The 19681-nt window shown below is 45.4% G+C and overlaps 1 protein-coding gene across 1 annotated transcript in view; it reads right to left on the reverse strand.

Annotated features, from left to right (window-relative positions):
• Positions 1 to 19681, reverse strand: part of nphp4 (nephronophthisis 4) — a 309249-nt gene that overhangs the window by 158231 nt on the left and 131337 nt on the right. Inside the window, exons 11-13 of the mRNA XM_056302210.1 lie at positions 3546 to 3764; positions 3053 to 3179; positions 1383 to 1391 (exon numbers count right to left, since the gene is read on the reverse strand). Of these exons, the coding sequence (XP_056158185.1) occupies positions 1383 to 1391; positions 3053 to 3179; positions 3546 to 3764 (355 nt within the window). The remainder of the gene's footprint in view (positions 1 to 1382; positions 1392 to 3052; positions 3180 to 3545; positions 3765 to 19681) is intronic.

Below are 19681 nucleotides of genomic sequence, written 5' to 3' on the forward strand. Positions count from 1 at the left end.
CAGCCACTGTAACACTAAAAGGAACAGTTCATAATTGTTGACGTCTCCCCACTCATACTCACCACTCATGTCGTACATGAGTGGGTTTCAGTCATCCATCCTGTTCTTCATACTGAACACACAGCTCCAGCTTGCCATCTAGAGTGTGATGCAAATTAATGGAGGACAAATCCACAATCCTTGTTCAGTGCATCAAAGCACTCCAAGCCTCATCCAAAGCAAGCACGATGCTACAGCATTCCACTGTGAATTCGAGTGGACTCGACCGCAGCACAGCAAAGCAAACAGTAAGGCTGGCTTTTTAAGGTGAATTTTTTTTACACAACTATTTGTAGGTCACAATTTGCACGAAACCTAATTTTTGTGCAACTTAACAGTTAACTGAAGCAATTTGAAAATAATAATTCGAAGTTACATGCAACATAGTTGATTTAATTATCCAGTTAGATGGTAGATGTTTACTCGCTAAACAATATCTGCTATGTGCCACATTTGTATCTTTGTATTTTTTTTGTGTGTCGTTATCTTGCTGGACTATCACTTCAAATGAGTCATTTTCTTGTTGTTTGTCTTTTTTCTGGCATTGGCTTCTTTATTTTGTTATTGATTTTTGTGTAAAATATCTCTGTCATAAATAAAGCTGTGACACGGGCAAGGCAGTCTTGGTAAAAATGAAGAGTTATGAATGCACTATTGCTTGTGGATATGCTAGAGAAAGAAACAAAAAACTAAGCAAGAGAGACCAAATGGGTCATTTCACACTCTATTCAAGGAGCTAGATCCACTATGCCTCTAGTGTTTTTTTTTCCTCCACTTTGGTGATGCTCCATTGCACTGAAATCATCAAAATTACATGCGTGAAGTTGTTAGTTTGACATTGTCACCTGATACGTTATCGGCATTTTGATTGGTTGTTGCATGACACTAGTTTCCTAAAGTTGAGATGTTTACAACTGTTGCAGCGGAGTCTCACAGTGAGTTGTGTGGGTCTTCACACAGTGCAACTCAATTTAATTTCATACAGCTGAAGATGTGGGAAAATTTCACCATATAAAACCAGTCTAAGAAGGAATTCACCTATAAAAAAACACTGCATTTTTGAACTGACCACTTGAATTCGCTATGATAGCATCATGTTAGAATTGGTTGAACTTTGTCCCCCGTTAATTGCATTGAATGTTAAAGAGCACGCTGCAGCTGTGTGTCAAGTAAGTATTACGAGAAGAATGGATAACTGTGAAATGAAACCTACCAATGTTTATCTTTATAAGCGCTGGTGAGTGTAAAATAGGGATCGACTTCAAAAATGTCCAATTATTCCTTTAAGAGTCTCAGTATCAGGCATCTGAGTGGCGTGGTGGTCTACTCCATTGCCTACCAACACGGGGATCCTGATTCGAATCCCCGTGGTGCCTCCGGCTTGGTCGGGCATCCCTACACACACAATTAGCCGTGTCTGCGGGTGGGAAGCCGGATGTGGGTATGTGTCCTGGTCGCTGCAATAACGCCTCCTCTAGTCAGTCAGGGTGCCTGTTCGGGGGGGGCAGCGTCGATCCTCCCACGCGCTACGTCCCCCTGGCATAACTCCTCACTGTCAGGTGAAAAGAAGCGGCTGGCGACTCCACATGTATCGGAGGAGGCATGTGGTAGTCTGCAGCCCTCCCCGGATCGGCAGAGGGGGGGCAGCAGCAACCAGGACGGCTTGGAAGAGTGGGGTAATTGGCCGGATACAACTGGGGGAGAAAAAAGGGGGGGGGGGGGAACAAAACAAAAACAAAAAAGCACCTCAGTATCACCTAACATGGGTGTCCTCACACTGTAGGAGGAAACTGAAGCACATGGACAAAACTTTTATGAACATGTGGAAAACTTGCAGGCTGACTTTGAAAGATCTGTGATGGCACCCAGTGCCTTCTTGTTGTGCGTCAACAGTGTTAACCAAAGGGCCACCATGCATTTAGAGGTCAACTAGAGCGCCACCAAGCTGTTACTACTGCTAACAGAATGTCTGTAAATAGCCTTAACTAAGCTTTTACTCCATTCCATGGCAGATGTAAAGACAGAGGTGTACTATAGGTTTCAATCAAAAAGAGAAAAAAAGCAACACACACACACACACACACACACACACACACACACACACTTGCCTCAGCAAAGAAAATTATCCTCAAAAAAGAGAGATCTGATAACAGATGTTCACATGTTCAAGCCAAAATACCTGCCCAGAAATACTATGGTATGCACAAGACAGAATAGAAAATACTGTACGTCTTCCTAGTTGCAATGTGTTGTTGAAGTATTATGTAGGGTGGTATGTTCAGGCCGTAATTTTTGTTTAGGAACAGAAGCTAGCATGAGATAGCAAAGTCAGCGATAGCGCTGTCAGGTTCGTTTGAGATCAAGGGGCCGTAATGGAGGGCCAAAGTCTTCACCAGATATTCCAACCTCTTTGAGGTTCGTCCCTTTACCCCCCCCCCCCCCAACTCGAATCATGGAGCATGTTAATCATGCAGAAAGCAGGTGGTGCCATTTAGATAACACTGCGGAGTTGGGAGCCACATTAGGCACAGCGGCCGAGCTGGGTATGATGGTTGCTGCTCAGAACTTGGGAGGCTTGTTGTCGGGGGAGTTTATTGTCAGCAGTGTGCCTACTAGAGGGGTTGGCTTGTCAAACTACTTGCAGAAACAAATCACACCTATTCTGGTCCATTCAACAGCATCTCTTTTACATAAGAGAAACACAGAAAGGTGTCCATTTTAAGTGGTTTCAATATAAAATCCACATGATGTGGTGAGAGAAGATATGCAGGTGACTGGCGTGACAGAGGAAGATGCAGAGGACAGAAAGAGATGGAATCTGAAGATCCGCTGTGGCGACCCCTAACGGAGCCGAAAGTAGCAGTAGTAGTAGTATTAGTAATATAAAATTTAAAAAGGTCAATCTTTAGAAAGCAACAACTTAGTACTTCAAAGTCCTTATGTAAAAGGGCTTTAACCAAAAAGCCGCAGCAAAAACAAACAGAGCTTAGTGCAAACAAACAATCATATTTACCCTGCAATGGTGACGAGGGTGGTCCTTTCAGTCGTGACACCTCCTGTTTGCTTGTCAGAGATGCCTTTGGGCTGTACGCTCTCCTGTCCTGGCTGGACAACAGGCGGAACCTTATCAAATCTTTTTCCTCTTGGGCCTTCATCAGACAGAGAAGAATAAGAGGTTTCAGCGACACATCGGACCGCTCCTCCTCATCAAATAGCTCATTTGTGTGCAAAAGTACATTATCAACCCTCCAAATTGTATTTAGGTGCACAATTAATAAGAGGCGTTATATTGTGGCCAAGATGTTCTTGTGAATGTACTGTCACAAAACTGAAAGGTGGACTATTGCTAAATGGCCATTAGTGTTTATCTGGAGGAAAGCATCTGGCTTCTGACAGATAAGCTGACTGAACAAGCACAACACACTGTTGAAAAGAGCAACATTTGTCAAGACCTTTCAACACATTTTTTCCTTACAACTTTTTTTTTTAAACCCCTCACTTGTCACCTGGGTGATGCTTGGAGCCGAGCTTGGCATGAGGGCCTGAATTTTGGTGACCCTGCCTGCGCTGTAGACCAAGACGCCGTAAGGGTTTGACATTTGACCTCCTTGCAAGGCAAACTGGATTTCTTCTCCTTTGCGGTCACCAGACTTCTGGAAGGGGCACCAAACACCCCATCGAATGCACTGCATGAAAGCCATTCGGGAAGTCGACGTTGCAGAAAGCTGTGTGGATGAATGCCGAGGGGGTCGTTTAGTCATTCAGCCTATTTGTACACTTGTATTGTATACAGCAACTGTACATTCATGCATTTATTGGAATATACCTTCTGTATAATCCTCGGATATTCTTTACTTTTTTTTTTAAATTGTATGTTATTTTATTGTACTTTTATTATTTTTCATTTTTATTTATTTTACATATTTTATTATTTATTTATTTATTTTTATTACTGAAGTTTATTACTGCTTACTGAAGTTGTATATGTATAAGTTCCTTTTTACCGCTTCTAAACTATTCTTAAAGAAACAGCTGAAGTTTCATCTCGTGGGCAACGTCTTTGTGCTGTTGTGCATTCTGTGCTTGTATAATTATACTTCTTGCCTGAGTGTCTGGGCTTTTGCTTGTCCGTGAGATCCTCCACTCATGTACGTTTGGTTTTATAATGATTCCTTATATTGCCATTCCATTTTCCATTACCCAAGCCGCTTATCCCAATTGGGTTCGCGGGATGCTGGAGCATATCCCATGAGTGGCAGGTGGGGGAGACACCCTTGACAGGCTGCCAATCAATCTAGCTGTGAAAGCCGACACATTCACACCTAGGGACAATTTAGTATGGCCGATTCACCTGACCTACATGTCTCTGGACTGTGGGAGGAAACCGGAGCACCCGGAGGAAACCCACGCAGACGCGGGAAAAACATTCAAACTCCACACAGAGGACGACCGCCAAGGTTGGACTACTCCGGGGCTCGAACCCAGGACCTTCTTGCTGTGAGGCGACCGCGCTAACCAGTGTGCCACCCTGATTCCTTATATACGACAGATTAAACGATAGACGACAAGGCAAAACATTTACAAGTAATTATCATTCAGAATTTTGTAGTAAGGTTGTGGCTAATTTTCAGCAAAAGGGGGGAAATAAATGGTAATATTTTCAACCCTGCAGCAAGCTGCCAAATACCAGAGGATGGATATAGTGTCGTTTCAACCCCTCTTTCCCCACTTAGGGCTCAGTAAGTAATGCTTTAGAAATGTTGACAGGGAAATGAAAACTGGCTGCTGCTGCATAAAAGTTCATGAGATAGTTGAGAAGATTCAATTTGCTCCAAAATGATTGCACCACTGGCAAAGTTCAGCGGTTGAAACAGCAGACGAGAATCGATCAATACACGGCCCAAAATTACAATTGGAAAGCACTATTTTTCCACACAAGAATAAATATCGTAGGAGCTTGTAATGAAAACACTGTTGTATATTGCTGTACAGACCACAGCAACCCTCTAGAGATGTAGTTTAGATTATCTCATTCCTACACTACAACTTGATAGGTTTCTTCAGGGATCCAGGTTGAAAAAGCATGTTAACATTTTTTTTAATCAAAAGGTGAAGAAATGATTTCTTGTACAAACTTGAGCAATCAATCAAACCTATAAACCAATCAACCAGTCATTCGACATAATGATCAAATCAAGAAAAAAAAGACTTAAGAATTGTTAGTGAAATGAAATCTGATACCATATGAGAGGAAATAGTTATAACCATTACAGTACTATGAAAAAGTGTGTTTATTGAGCGTCCAGGTAGCATAGTGGTCTATTCCGCTGCCTACCAACACGGGGATCGCCCGATCGAATCCCAGTGTTAATTCTGGCTTGGTCGGGCATCCCTACAGACACAATTGGCCGTGTCTGCGGGTGGGAATTCAGATGTGGGTATGGGTCCTGGTCGTTGCACTAGCGCCTCCTCTGGTCGGTCAGGGCGCCTGTTCGCTGGGGGGGATAGCGTGATCTTCCCACGCGCTATGTCCCCCTCGTGAAACTCCTTAGTGTCAGGTGAAAAGAAGCGGCTGGCGACTCCACATGTATCGGAGGAGGCATGTGGTAGTCTGCAGCCCTCCCCGGGTCAGTAGAGTGGGTGGAGCAGCGACTGGGACGGCTCGGAAGAGTGGGGTAATTGGCCAAATACAATTGGAGAGAAAGAAGGGGGGGGGGATCCAAAAAAAAAAAGTGTATTTATGAGGGATTTTCTGTCAGCTCTGACAATACAGTGCTGCATTGGCTTTCTGCATTCACACAGCTGACACTGGTGTATGGCCCGTACAGCAGGAGTCTATAAGCTAGGTCACATGTACAGTTTAGGACCAGATTTGTTGTGGACACAGAATTTACAGTCAGTTCCATGGCACCGCTCTATCAGCCATCCCAGAGGAAGTAAAAACAGCTTGCTCTTTAAATCATCAATGAGGGACTTTGGGGGTTTTGCTGGATCAATCGATAAGCCAGTAAGGCTAAAACCAAAGTAATCAATCAAGGGTTGAAAACAACAGAAGACACAAGAACAAAGTCTCTGATCACATTATTTTGGGTGAAAATAAAGCATTCTTATGATGCAGGTAATGGATATCATCCCTCAGAGCATGGTTTCAACATGTTAATCTGCGGCAGGCTGTCGTTTATTAAAACATATCTCGTCTTTCACTCATTTCATGCAAGGTTTGTCTTGATTGACATTTGCAGGGTTGAGCCTTCTGTCATACAGTACTTCGACAAACCCTGGCTTCTGCAATTTGTTGTACACAAGCACCAGTCCATTCGTTAGTACGGACCACTGTGTGTAACTTTTTTTTTTTTTTTTTAAATAATAGGCTCTACATGAGTCGGTTCGTAAGTACGGGCGTTCGTAACCCGGGGACTACCTGTAATGCCAACTGAATGTCGGTTTGGAACCCTCTCAACTCCCGGAGCGCTCCCCCATCAAATGAATGCCTGTCCGAGGTTCACTCGTGCGTGATCTCATCTACTATCATTCTCTCTCTTCACCTTCTTTGCCTCCTCTGTCAACTGGGTTCTTTTTCTTTCGCCCGGTAGATTTTCCACACTTCGGTTGTTCCACCGCCCGCCATTGCCTAGCCCACTACTGGGCGGTTGACACACTTCCTGTGCCATAAATCGATTTGCCAGGAAAAATTGTGCCCGGTGGCAGATAGAATTACATAGTGAAAGCGAGGCTTATGAAGACCAGCATAATGACACCGATGGTGTCATTACTCTATAGCCATTACACAGCGCAATCAACATTTACTTCCTAGTGATGAGTTAAAGCAAAAAAGTTGTCTACTTCCACTGTAAACTTGGTTAGTAGGTTGCAGAAATATTAACTCCCCCTTTTTTTTTTAAATACCTATACATATGTTTGTTTTGGGTTTTTTTAAGAAAAAGGTATGCGCCTTTATGTGCATGTCTTATGTGTTCAGGAAATTATGGCCAGTTTGCCACAAGTTTGTACAAGTTTATATGTTTACAAGCTAAATTCAGAATAAATGAAGAACAGAAATGTCATGTTTTATGTCTTTTTTCTCACTGTTCTAAAAACGTACCGAACCGTGACTTCACAACCGAGGTATGTACCGAACCACCGAACCGTGACTTTTGCGTACCCTTACACCCCTAATTGTAGCCATAAAACAGAGCCACGTTACCGCGAAGGCATAAACTTGCCCCCCCCAAAAAAAAAAAAAAAAATTAATACCAAGTCTATTTTCAAAGTGATGATTTTGTAAAAATGATCTTACTGAGGAAAGATCACTTTATAGAATGGGGATTAGCCGGTAAAAAGAACAAACAAGGCAACTCATCTAAAATATCCTTTTTTCTGAGCTCTCTCACTCTCTCTGTACTATGCCTGTACTCCCAAAAGCAAGAGAAAAGGAACACAAAGAGCTGAGCATCTACCACATGGTCGAGCTCTGGGTTCCTGTAATATCTGATGAATTTATTCAAGTCCATGGGTAGATGAGGGGAATAAAAATGCTAGCTGAGCTCTTAGAGAAGAGAGAGACAAGAAGCCAATCAGGGGGTATTTCTTTAGAGATGCCGTCAGCCTACAGAGGGCTCCTATCTGTCTGGCACTCAGCACTTATCACACACTTTCAAAGCCTTCCAACTGGAAAAAAAAAGAAACTTAAAAAGAACCTGTGTTCAAAAATTCTGTGAATTATCAGCTAGCATTGTTTAAAAAAAAAAATATGGAAAAAAAAACAGCATCTGACTCGTTGAAAAATAACAACACCTACACAACTATTTCTGCACCCATCACTGAAACATCCATGATTGGGACTACAAATATAATAACTCAATTATGAAAAGACCAAACAAAGGCTCTTAAAGAGATCAAGTCACTCTTATTTTCAGCTTTCAACAATGACACTGAACTATGTACAGCATAAACAGAGCAGAGAATCCCCTCTGAGAGGTAATAAAACTGATCCCAACACAAATCTCAGCCGTGATCACAATGGGACGGCTTGAAAGCACTTCCACTGGCATGAAAACACTCTGATCTATATATGAACTGTACAAAGCGCTGACAGCTCAGGCAGGCAAACAGTAGCGCCGCGAGGAGTCTCGACACAGCCCTGCACTTACCATTCACTCGCGACTTCAGCAAACAAACGGGGATTATAAAAATAGCTTCATTTGAAGCCGAACAAGCATATTTACATATCTTTTGAGATTCTTGTATTCAAGCATTCAGTATACACCAATCAGCCAAAACATTAAAACCACTGACAGGTGAGTGAATAACATCGATAATGTCGTTACAGTGGCACCTGTCAAGGGGTGGGCTATATCAGGCAGCAAGTGAACAGTCAGTTCTTGACATTGATGTGTTGGAAGCAGGAGAAATGGGAACGCGTAAGGATCTGAGCAACTTTGACAAGGGCCAAATCGTGATGGCTAGACGACTGGGTCAGAGCATCTCCAAAACGTAAGGTATTGTGGGGGTGTTCCCAGTATGCAGTGGTCAGTACCTACCAAAAGTGGTCCAAGAAAAGACAACCGCTGAACCTGCGACAGAGTCAGTGAAGGCTAGTGTGTCTGCTGCTCTGATCCCACAGAAGAGCTACTGTAGCTCAGATTGCTGAAAAAGTTCATGCTGACTATGATAGACAAGTGTCAGAACACACAGCACATCGCAGCTCGAGGTGTATGGGACTTCATTGCCGCAGACCGGTCAGAGTGCCCATGATGACCCCTGTCCACTGCTGAAAGCACCTACAATGGGCATGTGAGCATCAGAACTGGACCACGGAGCAATGGAGAAGGTGGCCTGGTCTGATGAATCATGTTCTCTTTTACATCATGTGGACGGCAGGGTGCGTGTGCATCATTTACCTGGGGGAGAGATGGCACGAGGATGCACTATGGGGAGATGGGAAGAAGGCAAGCCAGTGGAGGCAGTGTGATGCTCTGGCCAATGTTCTGCTAGGAAACCTTGGGTACTGGCATTCATGTGGCTGTTACTTTGACATGTACAAGTACTTCGTATCCCAGACCCGCCGTAACCAGTCATGGCCAGAGTGTCCACAGGGTAAGACATTCATTAGGCCACCCTTACCCGAGGGATAGTGGGTGTAGATCGGTGTAGTGTTCGGGGACTCATCGTTTTCCAGCGACCCCTCTGGCCCATCCAGGCGCCTGCAGCCAAGCAACCGAAAGCATTCTCCCGTCATCTCCTTTGCGGCCTGAAGGTAATGCAATCCATGCGAGGCTTCAGCGTGTAAAATAGCAAGAGCAGCCGACACGAGTTTGAAGGAAGCCAGTGTTACGACTATCTCCTTCCTGTGGAAATGTGAGCCAGGGGAGTTATTCGACAAGAGTTCCAGCCATATGCCATTGGGTTAATCGGGTGGGATAAGGGGAAAAACTAGAAATAAATTTAAAAAAAAAGACATGTACAAGTACACCCTTTCATGGCAAATGTATTCCCTGATGGCAGTGGTCTCTTTCAGCAGGATAATGCACCCTGCCACACTGCAAAAATTGTTCAGGAATGGTTTGAGGAACATGACAAAGAGTTCAAGGTGTTGCCCTTGCCTCCAAATTCCCCAGATCTCAAGCCAGTCGAGTATCTGTGGGATGGAGACCCCGCCTCGCAACTTGCAGGACTTAAAGGATCTGCTGCTAACGTCTTGGTGCCAGATACCAGAGGACACCTTCAGAGGTCTTGTGGAGTCCATGCCTCGATGCGTCAGAGCTATTTTGGCGGCACGAGGGGGACCTACACAATATAAGCCAGGTGGTTTTAATATTTTGGCTGATCCGTGTATAATCATTGTATACAAGCATAACTATCCAAAAAGAGTGCCCAAACATACCAGGGACTGCATCGGAGTCTACATCATTCTTTAATCATACTGCAATGAAGATCAGTGTATCATCAACTTGCTTTGTGCAGGTGGATTAATTTTTTTGCCCTGAGAAACAGCAGTAAAAGTTGGTATCTGATATGTATTGCAGGGATCCAGTGAGAGAAAGTTGGCAATGTCTTTAGGGTCAGACATATTGACTCACTTTTGAGCACTACTGTAACTCAGTGAGGCTTGATCGATAGAGCCCGGGGGTGACAGCAGAGAGACACCCAATCAATGGCATTATAATATTTCAAGGGAAATACTACATCATTCTTTGCGCCTGCTCAACTTTAAAGCAAGACACATATAGACGAATCAAGCAACTCCACTTTTTCATGAAAATTTGTTGGTTGAACCATTTGCTGTGAAACGTCAGCATGCAGGGCAAGGCAGAAAGCTCAGTAGCTAGTGTCCATCCATGCTCTTCAAAACCGCTGATTTGAGTATTCAAGGCTGTATTCAAAATATAGGTGCCATTAAATTGCAAATAGACAACTACTGCAATTTTGAGGGAGGGTGAAAAGTACAGAAGAACACGGGATAAAAACAGTGTAAGGTTTTTGCCGAGGGCTAAACCTGGGTAGCAGCAAAATTTTTCTTATCAAGCTGCACGGAAAACAATAGCAGATAATGTCGTTGCGCACATAATTGCTCCAAGTTGCAAAGTATTTTCTAAGGGAACAATTCATCAACCTTATTTAGAAGAATAAAATGTAACATCCTGGCATCTAAAGACAAAAAAAGTATTTTGGTGTAATTGGGTGAAAAGAGATCTCGTTTCTACAACCTAGAGCAACACAAATAATCATCAAACTTTGGGGACACTTGGGAGAGTTGATGAAAATTGAGCACAAATGACAAAACTATCATCTTATGTGGTGCAATAAAATTTGACAGGTGTCAGGATCCAAACTCACTGACAGTAAAGCGCATTTTTCATAAGGAAAAGGGAACAAATACTAACAAAAGCAGACGGAAAGCATGGTAGTCATCTTCCTCTACATCGAAAAGTAGCAAGAGTAGAAACGGGTCCGATTCAGAGAGAATGTTACCCTTATTTAAATTTTCTCAATTTGGCAGAGTATAAAATAGCAGAATTTGCGAGAACTTGAGATAAAGCCAGTTGCTGGAACAACTCAAAGGAGAAACTCAAAGGGAAAGGCAAGACTTTCAGCGACTCTGGGTTTTTTAGAGCGCGGGGGGAATTAATCCTAAATTAGGAGGATGTGAGCATTGATGGGAGACGGAGTCTGACAGTTATTACTATTACTGCAGTCTGTTGGGCTGTTCAAGTCATTATTTCAGCCAAGACCCTGTGACAGGCACCGGCCCACAGCTCTTGCTACTTATTCTCCACAATGAGAAGCCCTGGAGGAAGTGAAGGAACATGCATAGAGATCATTAACTTAAGAGCACTAAAGCACTCACATTTTCATCCATCTGCACAAGCAGCCCAAATGAACCCAGCCGGCTCCTGTGCTCCGTTCGGCTTACCGAGGCCAAATAAAGGCTTATGGAGAACTGCGTTAATCCTCAGATCTAACCTTGCCGATTGCACATTTTCACGGGGAGGTTTCATGAAACACTTCTGCGATGCTCCAGCCATTTTTTTTTCCTACCAAATGTAAGTAACCCTGTCATGTCAGGAGTTGGGTTCTCTTATTCTCCTCCTGAAACGAGACAATAGTACACCTATACGTACTGATGAAAGGAGACGCGAGTTCAGATGTACTGTACACAGGCGCTGTGGCGTTCTTATGTCATAGTTTCCAGGAAAAGTCCAGGCCTAATTAAAGGGAGCGGAGTCGTGCCATCGCCAACAAGATGATAGATCCTGTTTTTGTTTTTTTTCCGTTATTGTGCATGTCATGAATTTTGCAGATCTTGAAGCTTTTGTGGACTACGCCGCCATTCCCCTCATTCAAAAGTGGTTTTCCTTATATGTTTTTTTTTTTTGATGAGTGTGGGACTACAAAGTATGTGAGATGCTATCTTTTCCCCGGCATCACTGTAACCATCCGCAGGAAGTGATAATGATTGCAAGAGTAGCCAAACAACTTACAGATCCCTCAAGTATGTTAAAACTGGTATGTGTGCGTTCTGCAATAATGAGTGCCTTTTCCATTAAAAGGACAATAAGTAAATAACTACATCAGTCATCTTGATGTATTGTCAATACCAAAGATAAGCTTGTCACAGTATTTTTCTTTTAGATGCATGAACAGTCTTAAGCAAAACTTCAGGGTTCCATCAGAATGACATCCCTTTAATGACGGCTCATGTAAGCAAAGCCACTCGTCTGATTCAGACTTCAACTATTTCAGCATGTGTAATGTGGATTCTTGGGTTAGAAGACTCGGCTAGTTTCTGTGATTATACATATAAGTATATAGAAACAAATATACATACACACAGGGTCATACATATATATATATATATATATATATATATATATATATAAATATATATCTCGATGATGTGCACTACCTCTTTAAACCAGATGTGCACTACAAATGTACAATTGTAAATACACATTCAACTGCTGTACGCTGGCTACAATTATTGCCGTTATTGGTGCGGTTGTCCATCCATCCATCCATTATTCAAGCCGCTTATCCGAATTCGGGCTTCAGGATGCTGGAGCCTATCCCAGCAGTCACTGAGCGGCAGGCAGGGAGACACCCTGGACAGGCCGTCGGTCCATCACAAGGCCAACACACACACACACACACACACACACACACACACACACACACACACACACACACACACACACACACACACACACACACACACACACACCTAGGGACAATTTAGTACGGCGGATTCACCTGACCTACATGTCTTTGGACTGTGGGAGGAAACCCACACAGACACGGGGAGAACATGCAAACCCCACACATACAGATGTTGTGGTTGTAACATGGGTATATAATATAGTAAGTAGCTGTGGATGGTAGTTGAATATATAGTGTGTACTTCTGGTACGTAAGATAATATAGTGGGAGTATATAGCATTGTATATGGACATGATGGGTTGTGGAGCTGTGGTATGGTATAATGTATTGGCAGTATAGTGTATAAGCAATATGGTATAATATATGGGCATAGGTTGATTACTTGACCATAAACAAACCGTATAGCAGTGACAATACCGGTTATGCAAACATGGTCGCTCCAATGCTCCATTTATTTCTTCTGGGGGTTTTTTTGTTTGTTTTTTGTTTTTATTTGTATGAGTCCGTGATGAGGTGATCTTGTATGAGGCCCTGTGATGGCCTGGCAGCCTGTCCAGGGTGTCTCCCCACCTTCCACAATGACTGCTGGGATAGGCTCCAGCATCCCCGCGACCCTGAGTAAGGATAAGCGGTTTGGATAAAGGATGGACGGATGGATGGATGAGTCCGCAAACGCTAGAAGCTGCTGTGCACCAGAGTCAAATTCCTCGCGTGCATGGGCACACTTGGCCAATAAAGCTTATTCTGATATTTTCAACAGTTACAGATTGCAGCAAATAACTTAAAGAGGGCACTGAGAATTTTGATATAACCACCACGTGGCTTGAAAGATGGGCGAGTCGGGACTACACCTCTTCCATACTGGCAGCAAAAAGGAGCCTGGCCGTAACGCAACCATCGGGCATGCTAACATCATCTTCTGTGCCTCTCTCCCAGCCAAGGCGCATGCATCCATCCGTCTAGAGAGGGATGACACCGCTGGCAGCCGCTGACAGGGTGAGACTCACTCCGGGCCCACCACATGGGGAGACTGATGCACTTCTCAGTGGGGGGAGAGCTGACATTCACTCTAATTAGGCGGAGGAAATATCGTCTCCGCGGCATGTTAGCCTCATCCTCAACTTCTCTTTTCATTGTGAGACATGAAAAGGACCGCCAGGGAAGAGCGACCTCCGGAATAGGCCGCAGATCAGCTAAATATATCGCTTCCCAATCCCGATGACATTAGTATGCTTAAGAGGTTTGATTAACATTTAATTAACATTTGTGTTGGCATTTCAAGTGAGCATGAAACAAAAATATAACTTGTTTCCATTGCGACGAGTCTCACACAGACAGATGGACTTTACATCATCGCGTATCCTGTCAAGGAGACCGAGACCCCGGAAAAAGTACAAAAGTTCGGTGTAGAGTGACATAGTAAAGAGGCGGTTTTAATGAGCGCGTGAACGGGGATTGCTTTGCATGGGGCTTTTCATTTGGCAATCATCATTAAAGCCTCTAGGGGTACACATATGACTATAAAAACCACAGATACACACGCACAATTACTAGCACACACTCAGGCTAACTAAATTGAAGTCAGAAGAACATGCACAACAATCCTGACAAAGTGTACCTGACGGTGAGCCAATTAAAATCCAAACAAGAGTCTCTGTGGCACAGAGGCAAAGCCGGGCTCCGACACCTTTAATAAACTCAGCCGCTAGCCATGTCACTGGCTTCTATTCTGCAGCCTTTATTTCCTGAATCCCTCCGCAGTGATATCGGAGACATGGAAAGGACTGAATAGATGACAAATTAAACTGCTAAATATCTTTACTGGTGTTAATGGAAATTTTACACAACACCCAAACACAATGAATGCCTGCATCGAAATGGGTGCCCTAATTACAAAGCCAGCAGTCAAGAGGCAACAAAAGCTGCACACAGCCAGCGATGATGCTCATTTTGAGGCTGCGGGAAGGCAGTAACTTTCATCATCACTTCTTGGAACTTCTTGGAAGTGGAAGTAAATAGTGCTGTGCCCAGAAACTTGAAGCCAAGACGGGACTTGGTGTGTATGTGCTTGTATGTAAAAACTGTGTGTAGATGAGGAGCAGGGTTTTCTGTTATGTGAGAAAGACGGATTTAAATACTACAGATGGGGCATCCGGGTAGCGCGGTGTTCTACTCCCGATTCCTATTCCGTTGTCTACCAACACGGGGATCACCGGTTCGAATCCCCGTGTTACCTCCGGCTTGGTCGGGCATCCCTACAGACACAATTGGCCGTGTCTGCGGGTGGGAAGCCAGATGTGGGTATGCGTCCTGGTCGCTGCACTAGCGCCTCCCCTGGTCGGTCGGGGTTCCTGTTCGGGGGGGGGGGGGGGGTAGTGTGATCCTCCCACGTGCTACGCCCCCCTGGCGAAACTCCTCACCGTCAGGTGAAATGAAGCGGCTGGCGACTCCACATGTATCGGAGGAGACATGTGGTAGTCTGCAGCCCTCCCTGGATCGGCGGAGGGGGTGGAGCAGCGACCGGGACGGCTCGGAAGAGTGGGGTAATTGGCTGGATACAATTGGGGAGAAAAAGGGTGGGAAAGGGGGGAGGATTAAATAAATAAATACTTCAGATGAAGGACATAATAGCCATCATTTGGTGTGAGGTGAGATCACTGGAAGCGTGTCATCTCTGACCACGGATGTTTTGGAGGCGATCGTGTCTTCTGGGCTGTAGGACCGCCCAATATTAGTAGACACGCTGCTGCATCCGGCCCAGTGTGTACAAATCCAAATAGGGCCTCGGTAAAGGGCAAATGTGTTTAAATTGCGCCGAGGAAAAAAAAAATTTAAAGGTCACACATTAATAGTTACACCTCTTCAATAATCAAGCGCGCTTGTTGTTCGGCCAAGTGAGGGTCAAAGGTGCCACAACACTGAGACGTGATGCAAGTAACACATCTATCACTGGTTGTGCTGCAGCCCTACAGTGCATTGCTTTAGAACAGTCGCCGCTTTAATGAAGCACGTGTGAAAGCTGCAGACGTCCTGCTTCTGAGCTGCAGTTTGCCGTCATGCAACAGTCGCTAATTACCGCTGCGAGGAAGCGGTTTGCTCACGAGAGCCTCTCCGTAGCACAACAGTGTTTTGTGAGAGGACGAGCCATGTTCTCTCGTCTCTAAATTACCCCCCCCCCCGCCTCTCTCGATCCATCCATCTAAGCCGCTTCACCCTTCCAAGTCTGTGACCTGTGTGCAGTCACTCATTCATTTTACCCGTGTCAGTGTTTTGGATGACTGCTGCTGTCACCTCGTCCGACAAATCGTTTCCTGGCAAAAGGACAAAAAAAAAAAAACATCACACGGGCTAGCTGCCTTGTTTTCTCTTGGATCAGCCCCTTCATTAGCAATGAGCTAATGCGCGTCACTGGAGGAAAGCGGACGACAATAAGCCCCATCGTCTTGAGTTAAGTTTTGTGCGCCTGCATTACATGGCTCAATTGACAAACCGCACCGGGCGAACGCCGGTTGATAAAAGCAGTGATCAGAAAGCGAGTGGGGGCCGGGGACGCCCCCAGCGGAGACATGGCCTGGCTAAATTGGTGTTGACGTATCATAATTAGGGAAGCTATCCCCGCCTCGTGTCAGTTCTCAGTGGCCCAAGAATCCCTGTGGCAAGTGAATCATGTACTGCGGACGGTGCTGTACTCCGTCCAGCTCCGTCACCTGAACGGATGATATGCTATGATGTACCTTATTTTCAAAAAAGGCAATGAAGATTCAGAGGAATTGGAGGAGAATACGGAGAGGTAAAATGTTGCTTCCGCATGAGAATTTTGTCTCATTATTACTGTTTTGACTCCAATGAAAAATGGCTCAATACTGCACAGCAGGTGCAGGCAGAGCAGCATCTTGTTAGTCAACACTGGGAAAAACAACTAATCAAGTATACGAAAGAAAGGGCATCACAACTTCTATAAAGCTTTGTTTCACACCCTCATTTAAATCAGAAGGGGTAAGCCATGTTTCAAAAGGTATGATATTGGGCGCCCGGGTAGCGCGGCGGTCTATTCCGTTGCCTACCAACAAGGGGATCACCGGTTCGAATCCCTGCATTACCTCCAGCTTGGTCAGGCGTCCGTACAGACACAATTGGCCATGTCTGCGGGTGGGTAGCCGGATGTGGGTGCGTGTCCTGGCCACTGCACTAGCGCCTCCTCTGGTCGGTCGGGGCACCTGTTCGGGGAACTGGGGGGAATAGTATGAGCCTCCCACGTGCTACGTCCCCCCGGTGAAACTCCTCACTGTCAGGTGGAAAGAAGCGGCTGGCGACTCCACATGTATCAGAGGAGGCATGTGGTAGTCTGCAGCCCTCCCCGGATCGGCAGAGGGGGTGGAGCAGTGACCGGGATGGCTCAGAAGAGTGGGCTAACTGGCCGGATACAATTGGGTAAAAAAAAAAGGGGGAAATTAATAAAAAAAAAATATATATATATATATATATATAAAATCATGTGCAGCTAGTACATTATTACATACCACAACACAATGGACTGCCCAGAGAAGCAATTATACTAAACATGATAGCCAGAGAATTAAATTAAGATTACCGTCATCTTATTTGGGGATGTGGTAATTAATGAGCATGACAGTATGAGGTGTCACCAACTGTAACTTTCCAACACACTTTACCCTTACCCTACCCTCACAAAGGTTTTTTAGCTTCTTCTTCTTCTTCACTAGGCTGCTAAGTGATGTGGCAATGGGGGGGGGGGGGCATGAGGGAAGGACCACAGTTCTCTTGCGTTAAGCCCATAAAGGCCCCATGCACTCAAAAGAATGCTGAGTAATGCTGCAAGCCCACCCTTCCCCGCCAGCCCCTTAACGAGGCTGGTAAGAGACCGGGAGCACAACGGCACAGGAACGAGAGAGGCAGGGAGCAGGCATTTGATGTGCTCGACTGCGGGCAAACTTGGTTGTTTGAAGTTTGTCAACTCCGTCAAGCCCTAACAGGAGCAAGCCTATCACACCAAACTCCCGGACCCTCTCCTCTCCCCAGCCCCCTTCACTTCAACCTCCATCCCTGGCCCTCTCTCCGGTGGCGGGGACATTAAAGGAGCGGTCTGAGAAGCCATGTGGGAGGAAGAGTGAAAAAGGAAGATGGACGAGACAAAAGGGGCGGCCACATAATTGCAATGGCGAATCAAAAGAGAAGGTTTTGCCTCAACAGGACGATGGAGGTAATATAAATTGCAAAAGGAGGTCATCACTTTCATTGTCAAGTACCGATAATCCGAATGGACCGTCAACACAGTAAAGATCCAAACTGTCTTGTGGCGGGTAACTAGGACGACGAGATCAGTCGGCATTCACGTTTTGAGGGAAGGTGTTACACCGAAATTGTTGCATTCATTTCACCCGCAGTAGCCCCTCCAGAACAGATCAGAAGACACAGCTCTATTAAATCACAAGAAACAGATGAAATACACCATCCAACACTGTGGAGTACTCCCTCAATTCACACTACACAGCACCACCCAGTGGCAACACAGATACTCAGTACCAAGAGACTGGGGAAAGACAGATCCACTTCTAAGTCAAAACATCTCTTTTTAGTGACATGTAAAATTATCCACGGTGCAGTGACAGCAAATCATTTCCACAAATCCGCAAAAACATCCCATGAGGCCACGGGAAAGAACTCCGAGACGTATGATGGATTCAACGAGACCAGGCCTACGAGGCCGAACTGATGTGTCAAAACCGACGTTCAAATATTAAACCGCAGTAAATCAGCAGCATTGAGACAGTGCAGAGTTGTGTATTTAAAATAAAAGAGCCAACACAACTTGATTGATTTTTCATAAAGCTGAGTAACGGCACAGCAATAAACCCGCTGCCGGGAAGGGCTGAAACGTCTCGAAAGAGGCCGAGGCCACGGCGAGACATGAAACCCTTACGGTGTGAATCGCGACGCAGAACCTGAATAGGTGAGAGGTAGTGCTGACAGTGTGCAGCTGACAGCCGTCTTTGCCAAACAGAAGCTCAGACCAGCGAGGACGTATCATCTCTGATAGCCCTGACGGGGCAAAAGAGGAGCGCCACTCTGTCTCACACCTCTCCTCGGCAGCCATAGATACCCTGATAGCCGTCCATCAACGCTGCAAAACCCTACAAGCGCTGACGGGGAGGGGGTGGGCTCTGGGATATCACGGCCCCCCGCTTTTCCTGAGACACAGCGTGACACACTCCTTCACAGGGGTCTAAATACACATAAGTGTGCACACACACACACACACACACACACACACACACACACACGCATATATATATCACCACAGACTGCAAAAAATAGTCTGGCTTCCTGCTTCCGCATCTCTCTTGCTTCGTCTAACATTTACGGCAGGAAAGGAGAAGGTGGTGAAATAGGGTGTGGCATGAGATTTGCTACCCTGAATGCTTCCCGCCTCTTTAATATTGGGTGCAGCGCTGTCACCTGTCACCTCCCCAACCATTTGCTGTCCAATATATCAGATGCTAGATGGTTTTGCCAAACTTGCCAAAAAGCCTTTTGTCCCAATCTGTGATAGTTGAGATTAAAGTAAATCGCATTTGGCACTTTTTTTGGGGGGGGTTCCCCCTTTCTCTCCCCAATTGTATCCAGCCAATTACCCCACTCTTCCGAGCCGTCCCGGTCACTGCTCCACCCCCTAAGCCGATCCGGGGAGGGCTGCAGACTACCACATGCCTCCTCTGATACATGTGGAGTCGCCAGCCTCTCCTTTTCACCTGACAGTGAGGAGTTTCACCAGGGGGACATAGCCTGTGGGAGGATCACGCTATTCCCCCCAGTTCCCCCTCCCCTCCCCCCTGAACAGGCGCCACCCTAACTGACCAGAGGAGGCACTAGTGCAGTGACCAGGACACATACCCACATCCGGCTTCCCACCCGCAGACACGGCCAATTGTGTCTGTAGGGACGCCCGACCAAGCTGGAGGTAACA

The sequence above is a fragment of the Lampris incognitus genome, chromosome 2, assembly GCF_029633865.1.
Source record: "Lampris incognitus isolate fLamInc1 chromosome 2, fLamInc1.hap2, whole genome shotgun sequence".
In the NCBI taxonomy this organism is placed as follows: Eukaryota; Metazoa; Chordata; class Actinopteri; order Lampriformes; family Lampridae; genus Lampris; species Lampris incognitus.